General features: G+C 64.3%; 2 protein-coding genes across 20 annotated transcripts in view; one reads left to right on the top strand and one right to left on the bottom strand.

Annotated features, from left to right (window-relative positions):
* RTEL1 (regulator of telomere elongation helicase 1) overlaps window positions 1–10816 on the top strand; it is a 102651-nt gene extending 91835 nt beyond the window's left edge. For 6 of the 18 annotated variants that reach the window (XM_030825266.1, XM_030825263.1, XM_030825264.1 and 3 more), the window contains 15 exons: window positions 171–317; window positions 418–533; window positions 754–877; window positions 961–1111; window positions 1623–1765; window positions 2543–2638; window positions 3640–3838; window positions 3977–4117; window positions 6537–6653; window positions 6917–7150; window positions 7241–7396; window positions 7500–7652; window positions 8932–9363; window positions 9488–9682; window positions 10407–10816. In XM_030825266.1, coding sequence (XP_030681126.1) covers window positions 171–317; window positions 418–533; window positions 754–877; window positions 961–1111; window positions 1623–1765; window positions 2543–2638; window positions 3640–3838; window positions 3977–4117; window positions 6537–6653; window positions 6917–7150; window positions 7241–7396; window positions 7500–7652; window positions 8932–9363; window positions 9488–9682; window positions 10407–10690 — 2688 coding nt within the window. In that variant the 3' untranslated portion in view covers window positions 10691–10816. Of the gene's footprint in view, window positions 1–170; window positions 318–417; window positions 534–753; window positions 878–960; window positions 1112–1622; window positions 1766–2542; window positions 2639–3639; window positions 3839–3976; window positions 4118–6535; window positions 6654–6916; window positions 7151–7240; window positions 7397–7499; window positions 7823–7949; window positions 8426–8931; window positions 9364–9487; window positions 9683–10406 lie in introns of those variants that run through there. The other 12 variants (XR_004032902.1, XR_004032901.1, XM_030825271.1 and 9 more) reach the window with 9 other exon arrangements.
* A 774-nt stretch (window positions 10817–11590) lies between these two features.
* On the bottom strand, window positions 11591–20091 carry ARFRP1 (ADP ribosylation factor related protein 1). 2 transcript variants are annotated; one of them, XM_012511764.2, is made up of 8 exons: window positions 19951–20091; window positions 19082–19175; window positions 18735–18822; window positions 18442–18524; window positions 14280–14361; window positions 13988–14058; window positions 12759–12859; window positions 11591–12688 (listed from the first exon to the last, which is right to left on the bottom strand). In XM_012511764.2, exons 2-8 carry the CDS (start codon window positions 19172–19174, stop codon window positions 12601–12603), a joined length of 606 nt encoding a protein of 201 aa, XP_012367218.1. In that variant the 5' UTR covers window position 19175; window positions 19951–20091; the 3' UTR covers window positions 11591–12600. The 2 variants fall into 2 exon arrangements, with proteins under 2 accessions (XP_012367218.1, XP_003280207.1); XM_003280159.4 differs by having other exon boundaries at window positions 19082–19180; window positions 19951–20062.
* Window position 20092: the final 1 nt, after the last annotated feature.

Raw genomic sequence — 20092 nt, 5'->3', positions numbered from 1 at the left:
TTCCTGGCCACAAGAGTTGGAGGTGGCATCTGGGAGCTGTGGACCCCAGGTGGGGCTTCCTCCCACCCCTGGTTGGGGATGGAGCCTCGGGGAAGGTGGCTGGGCTGGGTGTGGGCAGCCAGGGAGAGGAGCCCCCATGGCCCCAGGCAGCTCCCTCTTGTGTCCCCTAGGCCAGCGAGGGGCTGGACTTCTCAGACACGAATGGCCGGGGTGTGATTGTCACGGGCCTCCCGTACCCACCACGCATGGATCCCCGGGTTGTCCTCAAGATGCAGTTCCTGGACGAGATGAAGGGCCAGGGTGGGGCTGGGGGCCAGGTGAGTTACAGCAGGGTGGGGCTGGGGTAAGGCGGTCTGGTGACTGAGCCCCCCACTGTGACCAAGGGAGCCCCCATGACTGAGCCGCCTCGCCCCACAGTTCCTCTCTGGGCAGGAGTGGTACCGGCAGCAGGCGTCCAGGGCGGTGAACCAGGCCATCGGGCGAGTGATCCGGCACCGCCAGGACTACGGGGCTGTCTTCCTCTGTGACCACAGGTGCGTGCAGTCCGGTGGCAGGTGCGGCGCCAGGGGACACGCCCACACCCACTGGGCCCCTGGACTCTCCTTCCCCACATGAGGCCCCATCTGCCCCAGAGCCTCTCCGGCTACTCGGGGTCAGCGTGGGGCCCCTGCAGCAGATGAGGGTCTTCACTTTGGTGAACTGAACCCTTGAAGCGGCTGTGGGCAGGGCAGCAGGGCTGTGGCCACCCCCCAGGTTCGCCTTTGCCGACGCAAGAGCCCAACTGCCCTCCTGGGTGCGCCCCCACATCAGGGTGTACGACAACTTCGGCCATGTCATCCGAGACGTGGCCCAGTTCTTCCGTGTTGCCGAGCGAACTGTGAGTTCCTGCCCAGGGAGGGGACCAGGGTGTTGTCCCCAGAGGAGGCAGCAATGTGTCCACCCACCCCCATGGTTCTGCAGATGCCAGCACCAGCCCCCCGGGCTTCAGCACCCAGTGTGCGTGAAGGAGAAGATGCTGTCAGGGAGGCCAAGTCGCCTGGCCCCTTCTTCTCCACAAGGAAAGCTAAGAGTCTGGACCTGCATGTTCCCAGCCTGAAGCAGAGGTCCTCAGGTGCGGACCGGCAGTGCTGGGCGGGCAGTGTAGGGGTGGCGGAGCGGGCAGTGTGGGGCGGGCGGCGTGGGGCGGGCGACGTGGGGCGGGCGGTGTGGGGCGGGCGGCGTGGGTTGGGCGGCGTGGGGCGGGCGGCGTGGGGTGGGCAGTGTGGGGCAGGCAGCGTGGGGTTGGCGGGGCGGGCGGCACTGGGCGGGCGGCGTGGGGCAGGCAGCACCAGGTGCCCAGGGCGGAGGCGACTCACCTGGCTTTGTGCACTTCCCCTGCCACCTCCAAAGGCTGCCTCTCCCTTCTAGGGCGGGGCCCCCACGGGCTGGAACCCTCCCCTACAGGCAGAGAACACCCTAGGCAAGGATGCCCCCCGAGGCTGGGACTCCCCCTAATAGCAGGGAGGACACCCACAGGCAGGCCCCCAAGTGCTGGGACTCTCCCCCAGGAGGGGCTTCGCCACAGGCAGGGACCCCCAGCTGGGCCCCCATGGGCTTCACTGCGCACTCGGGTGCTCCTGCAGGGTCACCAGCTGCCGGGGACCCTGAGAGTAGCCTGTGTGTGGAGTATGAGCAGGAGCCAGTTCCTGCCCGGCAGAGGCCCCGGGGGCTGCTGGCCGCCCTGGAGCACAGCGAACAGCGGGCCGGGAGCCCTGGTGAGGAGCAGGTGCGGTTCCAGGGCCTTGGGATGGACACAGACCCTGTGTCTCCTGAGGCCAACCTGACCCCGCCCATCTGGCCTCAGGCACCTCCCCACACACCCCTGTAAATCCCCTGCCTGGCGGGCAGGCGGGCGGGGGATCCCAGCTGCCTGACTGTCTGTGGGTGCTCCACCCCACCTCACCCACAGGCTGCTGGCTCCCAGGTGGTGCCTGCCCTGGCCTTCAGTGGGTGCCCCCCACATCACTTTGGTTCTCTGGCGGGTAGCTTGGGTCAGTGCACTCAAGGTCGGGTGCCCCTGCCACTGGCTGCGCTTGAGGCTGGCCTTTCTCCACGAATGTGCTGCGGTTGGGACCCAGGTTCCTTCTTGCTTGGGGCCTTTTGCCCCAGAAGCCTGTAATTTCTCAGGCCAACCCAAAGCTTTCTCCCTGCTTCCTGCGGGGAGCCATTCCCCTCTTCCTGCCTGTCCCTGCCCTTCAGGCCCCTGGAGTGAGCCCCAGGTGCAGGCACCAGGCACCTGTGTCCCCTTCCTGCCAGCCCCTTGCTGTGGTCGGACTGTCTTCCCTGGACCTGCTCTTACGAGTCGCCACCTGTGAGCCTCATGAGCCGCTGGTGGGACTTGGACAGGACCGAGTTGTGGCACTGTCACCAGGGTGTGCTATGCCCCTCACCCGACCTCCGTCTTGGCTACTGCTCAGGGCTCCTTGGGGCCATCTTCCCTGTGGGTCCAGGTGCTTTGGGGCCCCGGAGTGTGTGGTTGGAACCACAGCTGTGTCCTCCTCAGGCCCACAGCTGCTCCACCCTGTCCCTCCTGTCTGAGAAGAGGCCGGCAGAAGAGCTTCGAGGAGGGAGGAAGAAGATCCGGCTGGTCAGCCACCCGGTGCGTCAGCTGTCCCTGCACCTGTGCCGACCACCACAGACACGCATGGGAACCCGGCCGTGGGTGCCCCCAGCCAAGTTGGGATGTGGGCCCGACGGGACCAGGGAAACCACCCCGGGAGCTGATGTCCAGGGCAGCTGTGATGCTGATGGCCCAGGGGCTCCAGGGTGCGGTTTCTTCTGCAGGGGGCTCATGAGTCCCAGCTGGAATCAGGCCCCACCCTTGGGCAGGCTTGGTTTGGGGCCTGCAGCACTGGGCTTGGCCCTGGCGTTTCCCTCCAGTGTGGACGCACACCTGCCTCATGTGAGGGACGCAGCCCATTCCTAGCCTTGGATGAAAGAACGGAGTTACAGCCGGAGCCAGGAAGCCCCCTGCCTGCTGGAAAGCCCCGAGGGTGGCGGCCTTTGTCCATGTCCGTTGGCTTCTGGGAAGAACTGGGTGGTGCCCAGGCAGGGCTGGTGCCATCAGGAAGTGGGCGGCTGCTCAGGGGCCTGGGCTGGCGAGGGCCTGGGTGGGGAGTGCCTGGGCAGCCCCTGCCTTGATTTCCACATCTCCGTGTTGGTCTGGGGTGTGTAGAGAGATGGGCACTGCTCATCCGGAAGCCCCTCCCTGTGTGCTGCCATCCTGGGAGCCTCAGCTGCATCTGCTGTGGGGCAGGGGGCTTGAGAGAGGAGGAGAGAGATGGGTCCTGCAGGACCCCCGGCTTGAGGCAGAGCCAGTCTACCCTTTGCCCATTCGCTGCTCTTGGTTCCCTGCCAGCCTCTCACTGTGTGACCTCAGACAGGCCCAGCCCCACAGCTTTCTTCCCACAGGCCCAGCCCCACAGCTTTCTTCCCGCAGCCCCTGCCTGTGTCCATCCATCCAGCCAGCTTCTCAGGCAGCAGCCCCACCTCGGCAATCACTGTCCCAGGGAACGCTCAGTGTTCCAAGGAAGGCTCTGCAGCCCCAGGGACGGGAGGACGAGGCTGGCCCTGATGGAGCCTTGGGCCTATGTCCTGCAGGAGGAGCCCGTGGCTGGTGCACAGACGGACAGGGCCAAGCTCTTCATGGTGGCCGTGAAGCAGGAGCTGAGCCAAGCCAGCTTTGCCACCTTCACCCAGGCCCTGCAGGACTACAAGGGTTCTGATGACTTCGCCGCCCTGGTCGCCTGTCTCGGCCCCCTCTTTGCTGAGGACGCCAAGAAGCACAGCTTGCTCCAAGGTGCCCTGGCTTGCAAAAGCCACCCCCCCGAGGGCAGTGCTGCCGCTGTGTGTGGGGTGGGGGCCATCTGGGTCCAAGGTGGTCTCTGTTCTCTAGAGAAAAGTGGGCAGATGGGGACAGACACCCCTTCCTCTACAGGCTTCTACCAGTTTGTGCGGCCCCACCACAAGCAGCAGTTTGAGGAGGTCTGTATCCAGCTAACAGGACGAGGCTGCGGCTATCGGCCCGAGCACAGCATTCCCCGAAGGCAGCGGGCACAGCGGGTCCCGGACCCCACTGGTAAATGGGGCCCCAGATGGGACCCTCAGACTCCTACGTGGAAGGCAGTGTGGACCGGAGTCCTGGGCTGGTTGGGGTGGGCATTCCCGGGCCCTGCTTGGCCCCGCCTCTCTGTTCTCGTATGGGAGTGATGGGGGCCTCCACCTCCACCACCAGCACCAGCACCAGCACCAGCACCACCGCCACCGCCACCACTCCACCTCCACCTCCACCTCCACCACCACCACCTCCACCACCACCCCACCACCACCTCCACCTCCACCACCACCTCCACCTCCACCTCCACCACCACCTCCACCTCCACCACCTCCACCTCCACCACCACCTCCACACCTCCACCCCACCTCCACCACCACCTCCACCACCACCTCCCCACCTCCACCTCCACCACCACCTCCACCACCACCTCCACCACCACCTCCACCCCACCTCCACCACCACCTCCACCTCCACCACCTCCACCTCCACCACCACCTCCACACCTCCACCCACCTCCACCACCCCACCACCTCCACCTCCACCACCACCTCCACCTCCACCTCCACCACCACCTCCACCTCCACCACCCCACCTCCACCACCCACCCCACCCCCCCCACCACCTCCACCTCCACCCCCCCCCCCCCCCCCCACCCCCCCCTCCACCCCCCCCCCCCCCCCCCCCACCACCACCCCCCACCCCCCCACCACCTCCCCACCACCCCCACCCCACCACCTCCACCTCCACCACCACCACCACCACCACCTCCACCCCACCCCACCCCCCCACCACCACCCCACCCCACCTCCACCCCACCTCCACCCACCTCCACCACCACCCCACCACCTCACCACCCACCTCCACCTCCACCACCCCCCACCTCCACCACCACCTCCACCCCCCCACCCCACCCCACCCCCCACCTCCACCCACCCCACCACCCCACCTCCACCACCACCCCACCCTCCACCCCACCCCCCCCCTCCACCCCCACCCCCCCACCTCCACCTCCACCACCACCACCTCCACCACCACCACCACCTCCACCCCCCCACCCCTCCACCACCACCACCTCCACCTCCACCCCACCACCACCTCCACCTCCACCACCACCCCCCCCACCCCACCTCCACCCACCACCTCCACCTCCACCCACCACCTCCACCACCACCACCACCTCCACCACCCCACCTCCACCACCACCCCACCTCCACCACCCCACCTCCACCCCACCCCACCTCCACCACCCCACCTCCACCCCACCACCCACCCCACCACCCACCTCCACCCCACCCCACCCCACCTCCACCCCCCTCCACCACCACCTCCACCACCACCTCCACCACCCACCACCACCTCCACCTCCCACCACCCACCACCTCCACCCACCCCACCTCCACCACCACCCACCACCACCCCACCTCCACCTCCACCACCACCTCCACCACCACCTCCACCACCACCTCCACCCCACCACCACCACCTCCACCTCCACCCCCCCCCCCCCCACCTCCACCACCCCCCCCCACCTCCACCACCCCCACCTCCACCTCCACCACCACCACCCCACCTCCACCCCCACCTCCACCCCCCCACCCCACCTCCACCCACCACCACCACCTCCACCCACCACCACCTCCACCCACCACCTCCACCTCCACCACCTCCACCTCCACCACCTCCACCACACACCTCCACCACCACCTCCACCACCACCTCCACCCCACCTCCACCTCCACCACCCACCTCCACCACCACCTCCACCACCACCTCCACCACCACCTCCACCTCCACCTCCACCACCACCTCCACCTCCACCACCACCTCCACCACCACGAGCAGCAGCATCACTTGTTGGGGAGACCCTGTGCAACTCCATGCACATCCCGGTCCCTCCCATAGTCCCGACCTCTACGCACAGCCCTGTCCAACCGCCACACGTCCCCTGCCCCCCATGCAGGTCCTGGGGAGTCAACTGTACACGCCAGGGTCCTAGACCCCTAGATCCCTGTTCTCCCTATTTCTGCCTCTGTCTGGGGTGGAGTCCAAGCCTCCAGAGGTGGAAGCATCTGTGTTTGTGCTTGTTAATGAACAGCCCCCATAGAGTTCCCCTAGTTCACCCAGGGGGAACCTAGCCTGTTGGGAAGACCCCAGATCCCTTCTGGGCTTGGTACTCACTGGGATATCCTCATGCCTGCACCCACCCTGCGGCTCTGAGCTCCTGAATGGAGCTTTGGCCTGCCCGCCACTGTTCCAGCCCCCATCCAGCAGGCTGGTGTCTCCTCTGATGCCCCCGGCACCCGGGTGTGTACCTGCCTGGGTTTTCCCACCCTGGTCTGAGGTGGGTGAGGCCTGGCCTCCCCAGCCAGCCCTGCCCCCTCCCCCGGGGAACTTTCCAGATGCTCTGGACCAGCTTTGTGGCTCTGCATCTCTTCATCAGGAAGGACGGTGCCGGATCCCAAGCTGACCCTGTTCAAGGCTGCAGCCCAGCAGCTGGACCCCCGAGAGCACCTGAACCAGGGCAGGCCTCACCTGTCGCCCAAGCCACCCCCTACAGGTAGCTGACTCCTGAACCATGTGCAGCCTGCGACTTGGTGGGTCCCTCAGTGGCTTGACGAGGCTAACACTTGAGTGTGGCCGGAGCTGCCAGTGGAGCTGCCCCTGTGGGGAGCCATCTCCTGGTGGGGACTGCTCCCGGTTCTGCACCTGCAGTTGTCCTGAGCAGCTCTCCAGGAGTTCCTGGAGGAAGGGCGGGCAGGGTGGTGGGACTCTCAGCCCTCTGCCCCAGCGCCACTCTGAGCCATGCTATTCCCACAGCAGGAGACCCTGGCAGCCACCCACAGTGGGGGTCTGGAGCGCCCAGAGCAGGGAAGCAGGGCCAGCGCGCCGTGAGCACCTACCTGGCTGATGCCCGCAGGGCCCTGGGGTCTGCAGGCTGTAGCCAGCTCTTGGCAGCGCTGACAGCCTATAAGCAAGATGACGACCTCGACAAGGTGCTGGCTGTGCTGGCCGCCCTGACCACTGCAAAGCCAGAGGACTTCCCCCTGCTGCACAGCAAGTGGCCCTGGCGTGGGGAACAGCCGGTGGGGTCGGGGGCAGGGACAAGATGGGGGCTGTGCCGGGTCTGAGTGAAGCTCCCCGCAGGGTTCAGCATGTTTGTGCGTCCACACCACAAGCAGCGATTCTCACAGACATGCACAGACCTGACCGGCCGGCCCTACCCGGGCATGGAGCCACCAGGACCCCAGGAGGAGAGTCTTGCCGTGCCTCCTGTGCTTACCCACGGGGCTCCCCAACCAGGTAGGGCACCTGCTTGGCTGCTCCTGACAGCGCCCCAACCAGGCAGCCCTGGGAGTGAGCAGCAAAGCCCCAGGCCCCCCTCAGACTCAGTCTGTGTCTCCAGGCCCCTCACGGTCCGAGAAGCCCGGGAAGACCCAGAGCAAGATCTCGTCCTTCCTTAGACAGAGGCCAGCAGGGACTGTGGGGGCGGGCGGTGAGGATGCAGGTCCCAGCCAGTCCCCAGGACCTCCCTACGGGCCTGCAGCGTCTGAGTGGGGTGAGCCTCATGGGAGAGACATCGCTGGGCAGCAGGCCGCGGGAGCTCCGGGCGGGCCCCTCTCAGCAGGCTGTGTGTGCCAGGGCTGTGGGGCGGAGGACGTGGTGCCCTTCCAGTGCCCTGCCTGTGACTTCCAGCGCTGCCAAGCCTGCTGGCAACGGCACCTTCAGGTTGGTGCCTGGCCACTACAGTTCCTGCTGGGCGTAGCCCCAGGTGGTGGGCTGAGGGGGAAAGGGCAGGCCCTTGTGCTGGTGGCAACGCCTGGCCGACGTGTCCAGTGGGCTGGTTGTCTCACAGGCCTCTAGGACATGCCCAGCCTGCCACACCGCCTCCAGGAAGCAGAGCGTCACGCAGGTCTTCTGGCCAGAGCCCCAGTGAGTGCCCACAGAGGCCCTCCGCACACCCAGCGTGGCTTGATCACCTGCCTGTCCAGCTCTGGTGGGCCAAGAACCCACCCAACACACTAGGCCCACCCATGCCAGCCTGCTTGGCCCGCTGCAGGCCTCAGGCAGGCGGGGCCCATGGTTGGTCCCTGCGGTGGGACCGGATCTGGACCTGCCTCTGAGAAGCCCTGAGCTCCCTTGGGGTCTGGGGTGGGTCTCTGGGAAGGTGCTTCCCCAGAACTTCCCTGGCACCTGGCCTGTGAGTGGTGCCACAGGGGCACCCCAGCTGAGCCCCTCACCGGGAAGGAGGACACCCCCGTGGGCACGTGTCCACTTTTAATCAGGGGACAGGGCTCTCTAATAAAGCTGCTGGCAGTGCCCAGGACGGTGTCTTTGTGGCCTGGGCTTGGTAGTGGGTGTTGAGGAGGGACAGGGAGTTGGCAGACGCCCCTCCCAGCCGGCCATGTGACACTGTACTTCCTCCGCGGGTGGGCTCAGCCCTGCCCTCATCCTCACAGCTGCAGCCAAGCTGCAATTGGTGGGGGATCCACCAACACACCAGACTGCCTGGGCTGGTCTCTGGGTTGGGAGCTGCCCCAGGTGCTGAGGGCGGTTCCCTGGCTGGTGAGGCCCCTCACAGAACCGCCCTTGGACTGAGCTCTGGGGAGGGATGCTACCAGGTGGGTGAGGGGGGCTGCCTGGAGAGGGAGGGGTTCCTATGGGGCGTGGCGAGGCTGGCCCGGCCCTCTCCCCACCCATATATGTAGGGCGGCAGCAGGATGGGCTTCGGGACTTGGGCTGCCCCTCGGCAGGCGGACGAGGGCAAAGGAGGCGGCATGTTGGTCAGGCACAGCAGCGTCCGGTGTCCGCACTGAGCCTTGCTCTCCCTGCTCCAGCAAGGACCATGAGGGCGCTGGAGGGGCCAGGCCTGTCGCTGCTGTGCCTGATGTCAGTGCTGCCTGCCCTGCTGCTGGTGCCAGCTATACACGGAGTGGCAGAAGCACCCACCTACCCCTGGCGGGACGCAGAGACAGGGGAGTGGCTGGTGTGCGCCCAGTGCCCCCCAGGCACCTTTGTGCAGCGGCCGTGCCGCCGAGACAGCCCCACGACGTGTGGCCCGTGTCCGCCGCGCCACTACACGCAGTTCTGGAACTACCTGGAGCGCTGCCGCTACTGCAACGTCCTCTGCGGGGAGCGTGAGGAGGAGGCACGGGCTTGCCACGCCACCCACAACCGCGCTTGCCGCTGCCGTGCCGGCTTCTTCGCGCACGCTGGTTTCTGCTTGGAGCACGCATCGTGTCCACCTGGCACCGGCGTGATTGCCCCGGGTGAGAGCTGGGCGAGGGGAGGGGCCCCCAGGAGTGGTGGCTGGGGTCAGGTTGCTGGTCCCAGGCTTGCACCCTGAGCTAGGACATCAGTTCCCCTGACCCTGTTCTTCCCTCCTGGCTGCAGGCACCCCCAGCCAGAACACGCAGTGCCAGCCGTGCCCCCCAGGTACCTTCTCAGCCAGCAGCTCCAGCTCAGAGCAGTGCCAGCCCCACCGCAACTGCACGGCCCTGGGCCTGGCCCTCAATGTGCCAGGCTCTTCCTCCCATGACACCCTGTGCACCAGCTGCACTGGCTTCCCCCTCAGCACCAGGGTACCAGGTGAGCCAGAGGACTGGGGGCAGCACACTGCAGGCCAGGCCCACTTGTGCTCTCACTCCTGCCCCTGCACGTGCATCTAGCCTGAGGCATGCCAGCTGGCTCTGGGAAGGGGCCGTAGTGGATTTGAGGGATCAGGGGTCCCTCCGCTAGATCCCCACCGAGTCCGCCCCCTCAGGGGTGGCTGAAGATTAGGATCTGAGCCAGGGCAGAGCCTCCCCTGGGGAGCCCTGGGAAGGTGGGCAGCAGTCTCCCAACTACCCAAGGGGAAGGTGGCTGGCTTCTCTGACATGGGGAAACCAAGGCCTGATGTTAACTCTCCTAACTGACGGAGAGGAAGGTGGCTGCCTCCTCTGACACGGGGAAACCAGGGCCCAATGTTAACCACTGTTGAGAAGTCACAGGGGGAAATGACCCCCTTAACATCAAGTCAGGTTGGGTCCATCTGCAGGTCCCAACTTAACCCCTTCCGGTGGCCCAGGAGCCCCAAGCCCTTGCCTGGGCCCCCTTGCCTCTCCCAGCCAAGGTCTGAGTGGCCGCTCCAAAGGCTCCTGCCCCTTCTCCACTCCCCACCGTTGCACTGCCCTCTCCAGCACGGCTCACTGCACAGGAATTTCTCTCTCCTACAAACCCCCTGGGTGGGGCCCAGAAAGGGTACCTGGCAGCCCCCGCCAGTGTCTGTGGGTGAAATGATCGGACCGCCGCCCCCCCCGCCACCCCACTGCAGGAGCTGAGGAGTGCGAGCGTGCTGTCATCGACTTCGTGGCTTTCCAGGACATCTCCATCAAGAGGCTGCAGCGGCTGCTGCAGGCCCTCGAGGCCCCGGAGGGCTGGGGTCCGACACCAAGGGCGGGCCGTGCGGCCTTGCGGCTGAAGCTGCGTCGGCGGCTCACGGAGCTCCTGGAGGCGCGGGATGGGGCGCTGCTGGCACGGCTGCTGCAGGCGCTGCGCGTGGCCAGGATGCCTGGGCTGGAGCGGAGCGTCCGTGAGCGCTTCCTCCCTGTGCACTGATCCTGGCCCCCTTGCCCCCACTTAATTTATTCTACATCTTTGGCACCCCGCTTGCACTAAAAGAGTTTTTTTTTTTAATAGAAGAAATGAGGTTTCTTAAAGCTTATTTTTATAAAGCTTTTTTGTAAAACTGGTTGTAGTTGCACAGCTACTGGGAGGGCAGCTGGGGACACCTGAGCCGCCCGCTGTGCCCACATCCCTCAGGCTGCCATCAGAACTGCTGCCCGGGGCTTCCCCTACCTCAGACCCTCAGACAGACCCTCCCTGGGAGGATCAGTGGGGAGCGCCCCCTCTGCCCCCGGTGGCTGTGGTACGTGGTGGGGGCCCCTGAAGCTCAGGGAGGGTCAGGGCCTGGGACCGTGTCATTGCTGGAAGAACGGGACGGGGTTCAGGCCAGCCCTAGTCGCCGGGGCCCACACTAACCCCCCTTCTGAATTCCTGCCACTCCCAACTCACAGGGGATTTCCCGAGAGGGGACCTGCCAAAGACCTCCAGGCCTCCCATGCTTCCCGGGAAGTGAAGCTTTTTCCCCTCTGGGGCAGGCTCTGAAGCCTCCAGACACATCCAGGCAACTGGGGACCTGCCCCAGCCACTCGCCTCCCCAGAATGGCCAGGTTCCCGTGGCTGGAGGCCCCCCTCCAGGTCCTGGGAACCAATCTGCAGAACACACACAGGGTCCCCTGGAGAGGACGCGGGGACTTCCAGGGCCCAACTCCTATGAGTCACAGCCCCGCAGCTGCTGCGCCACCCCCACCCTGACTCATGCCCCTTCCCAGCAGCTCCTCCCAGGACCCCGCATCCTTCCCACATCCACAGGAAGGGAGTGCCTGGACTCTCCAGGCCCACTTGGGGAGCCCCTCACCTGCCCACCAGCCCCTGAGCAGCCCAGTACCACCATCACCGTGTCCAACAGCCAGGAGCCAAGCCTCGGCCCTCCAGGACGGAAGGGATGGACAGAGCCACACTCGCCGTCTTTATTTTGCACTCACCCTGGGTGGCACTGGGCAGACGGCTCCTGCCCACCACCAGACTGAGGAGGAACAGAGCACCCGGCAGGCCCAGTGGGGGCTGTGCAGGGAGGGCCCTGGGACCAGCCTTACTCCCAAGCAGGGGACGCAGGCCCAGCACAGCACTGACACAGGGCCCCACAGAAAACCCCTCCAGGATTCTCTCCTGGCTGGGGAAGGGCTCTGGACCCCCTACAAACACTCCCCAAGGTGCGGGGCTGGGGCATAAAAACAGCCACTCCCAGAAGGCCCCCTCAGCTTTTTTGCATCAGTCAGCTCCCTCCCGGGGGATTAAGATGAGGTGAAGCCAGGCCCAGGCGTGGGGTATATGTCTTCCCCCACAGGCCACCTCAGCCCTGTCCCGAAGCTGCATCACAATCCAGGGCCCCCACTGGCCTTTGGGGACATGGCCTAGGTCTTCCTTAAGGCAAGATCAGCCCCAGGGACCACTTCCAGGGTCATAGGGTCACGGGGCAGAAGCCAGATGGCAGCCATGGCTGATGGGCCTCCTCCTCGATGGGGCGGAGACAGCCACGGCGTCTCCCGTGGGTCCCACAGGGCTGTCCCCCCCCGCCAGCCCAAGCCTGAGCACTGGAGACCCAATTCCCTACCAGGTCTCCCTCAGACCCCCTAGAAAGGGCCTCGAAAGGCCGCTGCTGCACCCTGTGGAAAGGCTGCCACCGCAGGGCCTGGGCCAGCAGGGCTGCCAGACTCCCCTCCAAAATCTCCGGATGCCTACGCTTTTCCAGACATAGAGGAAAGTTTGTCTTCGAGAAAACAAAGTAAATAGAAGAACCCCAAAGCAATGCAAACCCACCCCCCAGATCAGCAGCATGGGAGCCAACAGGAGGCCACTCCTCCAGCACCAGGGGACCAGCCGTCCCGACGGCAGCGCGGCTGCGCCTACGTGATGTCCCTCTGCCGCGGCGGCCGGTGCACATTCCGCACGACACACTTCACCATCCACTCGATGCCCTCACGCACCCCTTTGCTGTGAAGACAGGGAGTGTGAGGCAGGGGGTCTTGGTCCCCAAAGCCCCCGCAGGTGCAGCCCCACTCACCCTGTGAGGGCCGAGCAGGCCTGGGTGAGGCAGTCCCGCCTGCCGATCTTGCTGGTGCAGTCGCTGAAGGCCGTCTTGATGTCAGGGATCGAGAGGCATGTCTGGGGGAGGGAAGGCCGTGAGGAGCAGCCCCTGCGTCTGGCCCTGTCCTGCCTGTGGGCCCGGGGCTCTCAGAAGGGCGTATGCCCTTCACCCCAGGAAGACACGCAGAGCTCCACCAGGGTCCCAGGGTCTCCCACAGAGGCCACAGCACTGAGGACCCTGTGCTCAGCCCGAGGCTGAACGTGGCTGGTGGTGCCTGAGACAAACTTCAGACGTCCACACGACTCCAAGGAGTCCACCCCCCATCCCCTCCCTGGGGAACACCCTGAGCCCCGAGTTGGGGCGCCGAGAACTGAGGCCTCCTGGGCAGTGGCGAAGGCAGGTCCCAGGGGCCCACACGGCTGGGATGATGGAGCCGGGGAGCCCTGCATCAGTGATGGGGGCACTCTGCAGTCATGGTGGCTTCTGCTCACGATCACCTGCCCAGTCTTCAAAAAGCAGCCCTCCTCTCCCCTTTTCCTCCGAGAGGAGACCCCTGCCCCATACCAGGTGTCCCTCTTGTTGGCTGAGATTGTAGGGGAGGCCAGCCCTACAGGCTGGGGGCAACAGAGCCACCCCAGAGAAGACGGGAAGTGAAGATTCACCCTGGCCCTCTGGATGCCGGGCTGCTTCTGTGCAAAGCCACTCCAAGAGGACAGCTAGAATTCAGTGGGGCCAGTGCTCCCAGGGGCAGTGACACCTCAGAGGAGTCTTGAGGGGCTGCCCTGGGGGTGGGGCTGGCACAGATGCCACCTCCAAGGGTAGCAGGAACAGGTGAGGGTCAGAGCTGACTCCCACCAGGGCCCCAGCATCACTTCTTTGAGCTCTGAGTTTCATCTGGGTCTCCCCACAGCTTGCCCACACACTCCTGAGACACGGCCACCCTTCAGGGAAGGGGTGCCCTGCATGGCAGGAAGAGGCCTCTGGGCGCCTGCCCCGAGGTGGGAGAACCTCCAGGGCTGGCAGCAGCAGGTCTGGAGAGGAACCAGGCTTCGGAAACTGCTGGGGGCAGGGCGGGCCTTGAGAATGGCTCTGTACCCCCTGGGCGGTCACTGGGCCTGGCGTGTCTGGGTGCACACCTACTCCCCTTGCTGTGGGGTAGGCTGGGGACTCAGGAAGCTGCTGTGGGAGGCAGGGGTGGGACTCACCTCCACATCCTGCTTGTTGGCCAGCACCAAGACGGGGACACCGCACAGCGCCTCGCTGGTCACCACCTTCTCTGGGGAGGGCAGGAGAGGCAGCGCCTCACACCCAGCATCCTGACTGCCCAGGGGCCCACAGGCATGGACGCTGTGACAGCCGCTCCCTCTGCCCCCCGTCGCCCACTAGGCAGGAGCGCTTCTGACCAGACACTGAGCCTGCCCCAGGCACAGAGCTGCCCAAGCTGGACCTGCCCCCACTCACCATCCATCCCTCCCAGAGCAGCCAGGCCGCACTCACCGAACGCCTGCTTGGACTCGGCCAGCCTCTCTTCATCGGTGGAGTCGATGACGTAGATGACGCCGTGACACTCCGCGTAGTACTGGGAGGAAAGCACCAGGAGGTGGGGCTCAGTCCCCACCCTGCCAAGGGCCAGCAGGGCCAGGCCTGTGTCACAGCCACGGTGAGGGGCTCACATGAGGAAGGGGCAAGAGGGCAGCCCCCAACTGCAAGACCCTTCTGGGATGCATTCCGGGGTTGTGGGGAGATCTGGTGGAGGTGTCCCCAGACACTGCTCCTGAAAACCTGCCTGCAACCTTTGGCCTGATGGTGGCCAGAGAAAAAAGTGAAAGACAGGGATTGGGCCAGGCGTGGTGGCTCACACTTATTATCCCAACACTTTGGGAGGCAGAAGCAGGAGGATCACCTGAGCCCAGGAGTTCACCACCAACCTGGGCAACATAGTGAGACTCCGTCTCTACAAAAGCTTATGGTAATGTGCGCCTGTAGTTCTAGCTACTCGGGAGGCTGAGGTGGGAGGATGGCTTGAGCCTGGGAGGTTGAGGCTGTAGTGAGCTCTGATCACGCCACTGCACTCCAGCCTGGGTGAGAATGAGAAACCCCATCTCAAAAAAAAGATAGGGTTTGGGGGCTGGAGGAACCCAGACCACAGCCTGGCCCGCTGAGGGAGTGCACCTGTGGGGCTCTAGGCCAGCACCTCGTGCAGGGAGGAAGTGCGGCCATGCGGATGACAAGACTGACCAGCACCATCTACGAAGCGAGCCCTCCCTGCCAGGACAGGGCCAAAGTCACTGAGCTCAGACCTCTGCAGGCTGGGCCAGTCAGTCATGGGCTCGCTGGCGACTCTGAGCAAGACAGGGCACAGCCCCTGTGGCCTCTGGTACGAGTGCTGAGCCCTGGACCAGACGAGTGCACCTCTATCTGAATCAGGAAAAAACACAGCAAACTCCGCGTCCACGTGGAGCAGACAACAGCTCACATTTGCCACTTTGCCTCCAGGCTGTGCCAGCTCTCCTCTCCGGGCATGAGTGCCCAGAGACCTGGAACTGGATGCTGACCAGGTAGGACAAGCTGGTGGTCAGTGTGTTAAGACACACACACCCCTGAGAGCGTGAGAAGCCAGGAGGCACAGCCCAACTCTCCGAAATCCTTAGGGTGTCTCAGCAGGGAGTACCAGACAACCCCATCCCAGTACCAGACAAGCTTATGCACCTGCACTTCCCACAGTGGAGAGGGGGAGGCCCAAGGCCAGGTGCCCTCCAGGGTTCTACAGGTAGCGAGGCCCCCCCACCCCCAGAACTTCTCTGGCCTACAGACAGGTCCCACACAGAGGCCGCCAGCCCCACAAGGGACCCTGCAGTGTGCAGGCTGTCTGCTGCTGACACAAGGGAGCAGGCGGACCTAAGGTGGAGACCTCTGTGGCGGGAGGGGCAGCTCTGTGGAGGCTGCAGCAAGCCCAGCGAGAGAATCTCCACGTGGCTCCTGGGGCTTCTGAGCAGGGTGGCAGAAGGTTCACATGCAACTGGGTCCTGGACCATGGGACCATGTGGCCAGAGGCACCCATCACACCTACCAGGCACAAGGTGCACAGCCCAGCAGGGCCACAGTAGACGGGAGTGGCACCTCAGGGCTGAGTGCGGGCAGAACCCAGAGCCGCACGCCCCAGTGGAGGCATCACAGCAGTGGTCATTGCGGGGTACCCCCCAAGGAGGGGGAAGAGGGAAGTGTCCAAGCGTGGCTCCTGGCTGGCCAGCTGACCCCAGCGGAGCCATCAGAGGGGCTGTGGGTCTGAGTTCTTCTCCCCAGCAGCAATGGGAGCTCCCCAACTGCAAAGTGCCAGCCAGCCTGAGAGACTAGTGTTACAGCAAAGAACCCAGGAGCTGAGGTCCTGGCACATGCCACACATGTGGACACCAACCCAGGGTCCAGCCCCTGGACGAGGCCAATTCGCAATGACAGCCCTTTCTGCAGTGCTGGCTCTGCACAAGGATGCAGGAAACAGGAACCAGGGTGGGAGCAGGGGCCTCCCTTCTGGTCCCTCCCAGTGACCTAGGGGGGGTCTCTGCTGCTCATCCTCCCAGCTCTGAGCTCAGCAGGGTCAGGGGTCCCAGCCACTAGAGCAGCACATACTCAGCAGACACGCTGAATGACAAGCCACAGCTGCCTCATGGGCATGAATTGCAACTCATGTCTAGGAGACCCTGGTGGGCAGGAGATGGGGCTGCCATCCCACAGCTGGGGACCCAGGGAGCCACTGGCCCCACCAAGGTGGTGTCTGGAGAAGGGCTCAGACTGCCAGGAAGTTGCACCCCAGCAGAAGTGGTAGTGAATTGGGGGGGGCACTCAAGGAAGAATGCAACCCCAAGACCAGCAGCAAGGATGGGCTATAGTGGCCCCCTTAAGTCTCCCTCTTCCAGTTTCACCTTAAGAGAGGCCCTCGGGACCTTGTTGGAACCCCTCTCCAACGTGGAAGTGTGGGTCCACGTAGGGCTGGCCCCACTGTATTCTTGCTTCATGCTGGAGAACACTGCACCAGCGATGGCCTCGTTTGGTTTCTGTGGACCCACTTTGGCTGCTAAGAGCCATGCTGCCAGGTCACACCTGCCCAGGGCAGCCCACACTGGGGACCCACCAGGCCGTGGTGTGGAGTCCCAGCCAGCCTGGCCCCACATGGCACAGCACGGCCAGTTCTCCTCCAGGGCTCCCTGCTGGGCCAACCACAGCTCCGCGGATCCTGCTGCCTGAGTCGACCTCTCTTCTCCCGTCCTCACTGCCTTCCTGGTGCCAACCCCCAATGTGCATCCTGCACCTCAACCTGCCTCAGCATCTGTGCCTGAGACACCGGCCTGTGACAAGATCCTCATCGTCTGTGTCACTCCCCAAGCATGCTGGGCACTGGACACAGGCCCTGACTCAACTGGTCCCGTCTGACTTCAGTGGTCCCACAGGATCTATCAGAGATCACTTGGCCATGGGAGAAATGCCTTCTTGGCTAGAAGTCACAGCAGGAGGGGACACTTTGGGGGGTGCCTAGGAAAGGGGAATGGGGATCAAAAAGGAGATCAGGACCTGGGCACTCAGCTCTAGAGATGACAACTGGCAAGCATCAGGGCAGCTAAGGCACTGGGGCTGCCCCACACCCACTGTGCCAGCCCAGGTCGGGGAGCCCGAGGAAGCCACAAGCTCTGCCCTGCTGAGTGCTGGACTCAGTGCCTGGCCCAGGCTGAGAAGGAGATAAACTGCAGCCTGGGGGTTGTGGGGAAGGGGCACCACACTGGGATCTCAGAAATGCCCAAAACCTGTGTCAAAATAGGAGACCGCTGCAGCAGGATCCTGAGGAGTCTTCTGGTGATCACGGAAGAACAAATGTTAAGCTAGAACTGAGGGAACCTCATCAGGGGAGAGGCAGCCATCCTGCCTTCCCCACATCTGGTCTTTGCCATTTCTGTGTCCTGTGGTGGTCAGCAGCAAGATGTCTCAGCCGAAAGGAGGAACTCACTTTGGAGGAGTGCAGGGTCCCCGGATCCCCACACTTTGTCTTGTCCTGACTCAGAAAGAAACAGACTGCCCTGACCTCTCTGACCTGGCCAGCAAGGTTTCCCTTGGGCTCAAACCCAAGCCAGGGTTTGAACATTCCCAGACACTTGTAAGATGTTTAGGTTATTAACATAATATTCAGGTTTCAAAACATTGAAAGAAACTAGCCCCAGCCCTGAACCCAGTTCCCCCCGGGCTTCAGACATGACCAGTGAACACGCCCTTCTCTCACTCATCAACTGAGGATGCCGCACTCTGTCAACAGGTTCCCCTAATACGTGCTCTGACCTGAGGGTGCCGCACTCTGTCAACAGGTTCCCCTAATACATGCTCTTTTCTGATTGCCTTGGCGTTTAGTGATTCTTTCCCTGGAATCTCCACTGGCCCCATCGCAGGGAACTCCCAAGTGGGAAGCTCCCCATCACCACTTTTGGGGCAACTTTAGCCAAGGGTTCAGCTGGGACAAAACAGGGAGCCACTCGGGAACCTGGGACAGGACCAGAGAGAAAACCCCAGGGACAAAGTGGGTAAGGAAAGCTGCTGAGGAAGGGCCCAAAGGGTGCACTGTGGAAAGAAATGGCACTGGAGGGCTGGGGTGGGGGTGGTCCTGGCCAGGGAGTCTTACCTTGTCCCACAAAGACTGCAGCTCTTCCTGCCCTCCTAAGTCCCAGAACATCAGCCGGGCCTTTCCCACATCCACAGTGCCGACTGGGGAGAGGAGGAAACAGGCAAGGCTCGTGACCTTGGTCCTCGACACACCCAGTCCCAGCTCGCCCAGGGGATGGGGCAAACCGTGCTGGTGCCACTCAAATGAGACTTGAGAGGGGCCCGACGAGGCTGTGGCCACGGGCCAGCTGGACTGTGAACATCACGGCATCCTCAAGGCCCCAAACCCACAGCCCTATTTAGACCCCTTACTGTTTAGACCCACGGTGGTGGTGATTTTGGATAGACTCATCCCCTTGTAGTTCTTGTTAAATCGGGTTTTCGACTGCTCCAGGAAGGTCTGAGGAGAGAGGGAGACGCAAACACATCAAGTAGGGGCCACGCTGGCTTCCCAAATATCCTTCTCAAGTCTGTTGTTTAAAAGACAAAAGCAGAAACAAAGCAACACTCTGCTCTTCAGGAAGCTCGTGGTGACTATCCCGCCGCCTCAGGTGAAATTTGGATTCTGTCTGGGTAGTGAACATGCAGCTGACAGCACAAAACCGAAGGGAGCGCCACCAGGCCGTGGGAAAGGTGCGCGCAAGGGAGTGGGCACTCACCGTCTTCCCAGCATTGTCCAGGCCCAGGATCAGGATGCAATACTCGTCCTTCTGAAACATGTACTTGTACAAGCCCGACAGCAGCGTGTACATCCTGCCCTGGGCACCCCAACATATGTCAGTGTGCAGCCAGAACGCACCTCCCCTCCCCCGGGCTTCTCCACGGTGGTCAGTGGCGCCCCACGTCCAGCTGACCGCTCAGGACGAGAGCCTGGGGGCCATTCCCGACTCCTCGTCCCTCTTCCACCCCATCCCTCTGTAACTTCTCCCAGGTCAGCCGCCATTCTGTCCTTCTGCTCACAGCAATGACTGCGACCTTTCCGAACACACATCGGTTCCGGTCCCTCCCCTGCTCGCGGGACTACCCAGCCAGGTGTTCACAGTGAGCTCAGCTGCGCTCCCGCCCTCCCTCGAGGTTTCGCTCCCACGCTTCACGCGCGCGGAACGGGGAACACACTCGCTGCAGCCCCGCCTGGGCCACAGCACCCTCGAGCGTCAGCCCCGCGCCCCAGACGGGAGCAGCGAGCCGCCGGCGCGCTCCCCAGAAGCCCCTGCAGGCGCCGGGTAGGGACGCCCCATCACCCCATTTCTTAAAACGGGGACGGCCTGGGGGGAACGGACTACAGGGCGGTGAGCAGCGGCCCGGCTCCTCCCGCAGTGCACCCGGAGGCGGCGCGCGGCGGGCAGGGAACGGCTGCGGAGGAAGAACCCGGGTCGCGGCCCCCGGCTATGTCCGTCCCATGCCGCGGCCGCCAGGTTTGAGGCTCGCCGACAAGCAGCTAAAGCTGGCTCCTGTCACACCCGCGTCCCACGTCGAGTCCTGGGCCGCCCCTCGGGCCTCGCGCCCCACCGCACTGCCTGCGGCCTACCTGCGTCCGCCGCGCCCTCAGACCGCTGCTGCTGACCCCCGCTGACCTCCGCTGACCCCGCGCTAACCCCGCGCGGCGCCTGACGGGACGCGGGCCGGCCTCCGGGAAGGAGCTGAACCGCGTCCCGGCGGCCTCCGCGCTC

This window comes from Nomascus leucogenys, chromosome 13 (assembly GCF_006542625.1).
Source record: "Nomascus leucogenys isolate Asia chromosome 13, Asia_NLE_v1, whole genome shotgun sequence".
NCBI lineage: Eukaryota > Metazoa > Chordata > Mammalia > Primates > Hylobatidae > Nomascus > Nomascus leucogenys.
The sequence above is the reverse complement of the archived record's forward strand: the minus strand, read 5'-3'. Positions and strand labels throughout refer to the sequence as shown.